Raw genomic sequence first — 4,473 nt, forward strand, 5'->3', positions numbered from 1 at the left:
ACAACGATGCCTGCAAAGATCAGACTGTCAGAGTGGCAACATGCTTCTGCAGGCAGAGGGGGAGGATGGAACTTCGCTAGGACCGTGAGGCTGGACCCGAGGAAGCCTTGCTTGTCCAGAGTGACCCCTGATAGGAAACAAATTCCCCAAGAGTTTTATATTGGCTTCTGGTAGAGAAGAGGAAAAGACAAGTTCGAGGTTCGTGTCAAGTTCAAAGATGGGTCTCGGGCCCCAGTTTCCATCCCACGTCTGGCTGCCAAAGGGACCGAGTCCAGCGGATGGCCAGAGAGCACCCTCCCGGGTCTCTCCTGCCTGGGGCGCAGGATGGCGCGGTGTCCCCGCAGTGCGAAGTGAGAGAGCGAGGGTGGAAAAAGGAAAAGCGAAATATCTGTGCCCCAGCCTCCCTCCCTTGTGTTACATAACTTCTCAGCTGTGCTAATGGAGGCACCTTCTGCAGTTCGCTGTGGGTACAGGATAAAGGCACTAAGCAACTATTAAATCAATTGGTTGCGTTTCTTCAGGGAGCCTCAGGGGGAGGGCCGAAGTCTCTGCAGACTTCAAATCATGACTGCAAGAAAGAAATCAGCTCTGCTCTGGGCGCATACGATGGAGAAACATTTTCATTTACATCTTAAGAATGCACCAAAAAGCATGCAGTATTGCACCTTTGTTTGTTTGTTTGTTTGTTTTGCTTGTGTTTCTCTTCAGCTAGAAAGAATACGTGTTCTTAGGTGTTGCTCTATATACCTTGATAACTTAAGTTTTCCACAGAGCTTCGCTTTAAGGGATGGGCATGTTGGTCCTCTCTCTGCCTACATCTGCACAGAAACCTGACATTTCCCTGAGCAAAGGCAGGAAGATTGACTGAGTGCCCCCCCTCACCCTACCCCCCCCCATTGTTTCTTTTGGGCCCTTCATCCCACAAACTTATAATTTTTATTATTTTTTAACGTTTTTACATTAAATTAATCATGCACTAATTAATTCAAGGTACACCTTAATCAAGTCGGCCATAAATGCTGAATAAGAGAACATGCTTCGAGCTCCAAAAAGTTACTGTTCCCAGCTGACTAACATAGGTACTTAAATACAGTACTTTATTTACTAATAAAAATAGTTCGTAAATGAAGGAGTGCACTTTTGGTGAACGCAAATGAAGAAGGATCTATTTTTAGAAGAATCGATTCCAAAGTAAGCTTACCCTCTATTGTCTGCGTTAACGTTCTCGGCATGCGATTGTAAAAGAAATGATGATCAGACTCAAACATGCTTACACTTAGTTTCATTTGTGCTCTGTTGCAATAAGGAGGCAAAGGTTTTACATCCAGTTCTGGAGGCCGGGGTTCAGGGTGCAGGACTGGTGAGAAAAGACCCATTGGGCGCATCTGCAGTTGAGAATCGTAGCAGCACTGCAGATGGATCAATGAATTGCATTCAGTGATCATTTTTTCTTAGAGAAGAGTTTGAATCAGAAGGAAAGGGGGCAGAGGGAAGAATCCCTACAGACCAGGCCCAGTATCAGATTTCTAAGGTGCTTGGTGAACCAGTCTTAAGTAATTTTTTTTTTCACCTTGGAATATGCAGTTCGGTTGATCAAAGTAAAAACATCTGTTCGTTGCCCGTTTCGGCTGGTGTATCATGTTACGCGTAATACGTCTGATGCACCATCTTAAAATGCGCTGTGCAGTTTGCCAGGATTTCATATCGGAGTCCCATGCAAATTTTAATTTTATATTTCTAAGCGATCATCTGATTCTTAGCTAAAGGAAAAAAAAAATTTTAAAGAAGCCACCACGGATTAAAAACGGGGAAGCATGTGAACCTTATTTTACCTAGACAAGTTCATGGACTGAGTGATTTTAAACCAGTTTTAGAAAATACACTCTCTTTTCCCATTTTTTAATACAATGAAAATAGTTTCTCTTTTCATGGCTCCTGAAGGCTTCGGGTTTGCCACCCCCCAACATTGGCAATGCAACAATGCATTGACAGTTCGAGAGAGCATTCAAAGACTATTTAGTGAAGTATCTACAAGGAGTGACCTGGGTCACTGGGGGTTTGGTTTGGTTTGGTGTTTTAAGTCTTTCAAGCTGCTAAGTGGGGGCTTTTTAGTTTCTTTGCTTTTGGCTTTTTAAACATCAGTCAGTAGCTTGCTCTTATTAACGCAGTTTTGGTCAGCTGCGGTGCAATTACCAGTTCTGACATTGGCCTGTCTAAAGTGGGCTATGCTATTATTCATATCCTCTTCGATCTCCATGTACTCAGATTTGCTGATGGTGGAGGAGCTGCGCCGACTGAGGTCACTGTCAGAGGCTAAATTAGGGGCGCTGACGTGGAGCAACTGAGCCTGCTCTTCCCCCTCGGTTTCTCGGTGGTAGAAATAGTTGAAATTGGACACAATGACAGGTACGGGCAGGGCAATTGTCAGCACACCGGCGATGGCACACAAGGAGCCCACGATCTTGCCTCCAATTGTCACAGGGTACATGTCACCGTATCCCACGGTGGTCATGGACACCACCGCCCACCAGAAAGCGTCGGGGATACTGGAAAAGTGCGACTCAGCTTCTTCCGCCTCGGCAAAGTACACTGCGCTAGAAAACAGTATGACCCCGATGAAAAGGAAAAAGATAAGCAGCCCTAGCTCTCTCATACTGGCTTTGAGGGTCTGGCCCAGGATCTGGAGGCCCTTAGAGTGGCGGGAGAGTTTGAAGATTCTAAAAACCCTTACCAACCGGATGACCCTGAGGATGGCCAGCGACGTGGCCTGCTCGCCCTTCTGGTTCCCCTCCTGCTCAGCTATCTCGGTGCCCAGGGTGATGAAGTAGGGGATGATGGCCACGATGTCGATGAAGTTCATGATGTTTTTGAAGAAGTCCGTCTTGCTGGGGCAGGCGAAGAAGCGCACCACCAGCTCGAAGGAGAACCAGATGATGCACAGGGTTTCCACGATGAAGAAGGGGTCCGTGAAGATGTTGACGCTGTAGACCACCGTGGTGTTGTCGAGGCGGTGGACGGTGCCCGTGAAGTCCTTGTCATCCTTCAACTCGGGCAGCGTCTCCAGACAAAAGATGACGATGGAGATGAGGATGACCATGACGGAGACGATGGCGATGACCCGGGCGGGCCCCGAGCTCTCGGGGTACTCGAAGAGCAGCCACACCTGGCGCTGGTACTCCTTGTCGGGCAGGGGGCGCTCCTCTTCCTTGATGAAGCCCTCGTCCTCCCGGAACTTCTCCATGGCCTCCTCGCCCAGCTCGTAAAACTTGATCTCTTCGGAGAACATGTCCAGCGGCACGTTGACCGGCCTCCGCAGCCGGCCCCCCGACTGGTAGTAGTAGAGGATGGCGTCGAAGCTGGGCCGGTTGCGGTCGAAGAAGTACTCGTTCCTCAGCGGGTCGAAGTAGCGCATGCGTTTCTTAGGGTTGCCCAGCAGCGTGTTGGGGAACTGCGCCAGCGTCTTGAGCTGCGTCTCGAAGCGCAGCCCGGAGATGTTGATGACCACGCGCTCGCAGCACTCGTGGTCGTCGTGCTCGGCCGGCCGCGGGTAGCTGCCGTCCTGGGGGTGGCCCGGGGCGGCCGAAGCCTCGTCCACGTTCTCTCCCGACATCACCGTCATGGTGGAGGCAGGGGGCGGCGGCGGCGGCGGCGGGAGACCCGGGGCGGGCCCGGGGCGGGGAGGGGCGAGGGAGGCGGGGTGGGGGGGGACCCGCGCGCCCCCCCCACCTGCGTGCGCGGCTCCCCCGAGCTCAGGGGGCGGGGCTTCCGAGCCAGCAGGTGGAGGGATCTGCCACTTGGAGACCGTCTCCACCCCCCCGCCTGTTTCTCAGTTTGGAGTCCCCCTCGCCTGCCGCCCCGGGTGCAGCTTTTCTCCGGGGCGGGGTGGGGACTGGGGTGGGGGTGGGGGGACTGGGGGTGGCGATGGGAAGAGGGTTGGTGTGTCTTCCTGCTCCGAGGTGCCTTAACGCAGCGCCGTTCTAGCGGCCCGGGCCACCGCTTGGGGGCCGCCCTGGCCTCCCTTCCCCTCCGCGAGCCCTCCTAGGACCCGGGGCAGAGCCAGCTCGGCAGATGCCCTCGCCTGCCACCCCCTCTGCTTCTCCTCGGCTCTCCCCCCTGCTAGCCCTCTTCGCCTGCCGCCTTCTAAGCTCCCACCGGGGCAATCGATGGACGCTGCAGAGAAATAGAAAGTGATACGGGGGCAGAAGATCAGAAGCGTTCATATGGGACGGACCCACAGACACGGAAGAGCACAGACCTCTAGCTTTTTGAGAAAGCACGAGACTTTTGCTAGGGTTATATCACAGACACGCAGACAGACACACGCAGACACCCGAAATCCAAGTTTGGGGCTCCTCCATCCCACTTTCCCCAATGCCCAACAGCCGATCTGTTTACAACTTCGTTAAACTAGAGATCGGAAAAGCGCCCGGAGACGCTGGCGGAGCTCCAGGTCCAGGCAGCATCCCCGCGCCC

The 4,473-nt window shown here is 52.9% G+C and overlaps 1 protein-coding gene across 1 annotated transcript; it reads right to left on the reverse strand.

The window, feature by feature from the left end:
* Positions 1-2,131: 2,131 nt before the first annotated feature.
* On the reverse strand, positions 2,132-3,619 carry KCNA1 (potassium voltage-gated channel subfamily A member 1). The gene has a single exon (XM_060165541.1). The coding sequence runs from the start codon at positions 3,617-3,619 to the stop codon at positions 2,132-2,134; it is 1,488 nt and encodes a 495-aa protein (XP_060021524.1).
* Positions 3,620-4,473: the final 854 nt, after the last annotated feature.

This window comes from Lagenorhynchus albirostris, chromosome 11 (genome assembly GCF_949774975.1).
Source record: "Lagenorhynchus albirostris chromosome 11, mLagAlb1.1, whole genome shotgun sequence".
NCBI classification, from domain to species: Eukaryota; Metazoa; Chordata; class Mammalia; order Artiodactyla; family Delphinidae; genus Lagenorhynchus; species Lagenorhynchus albirostris.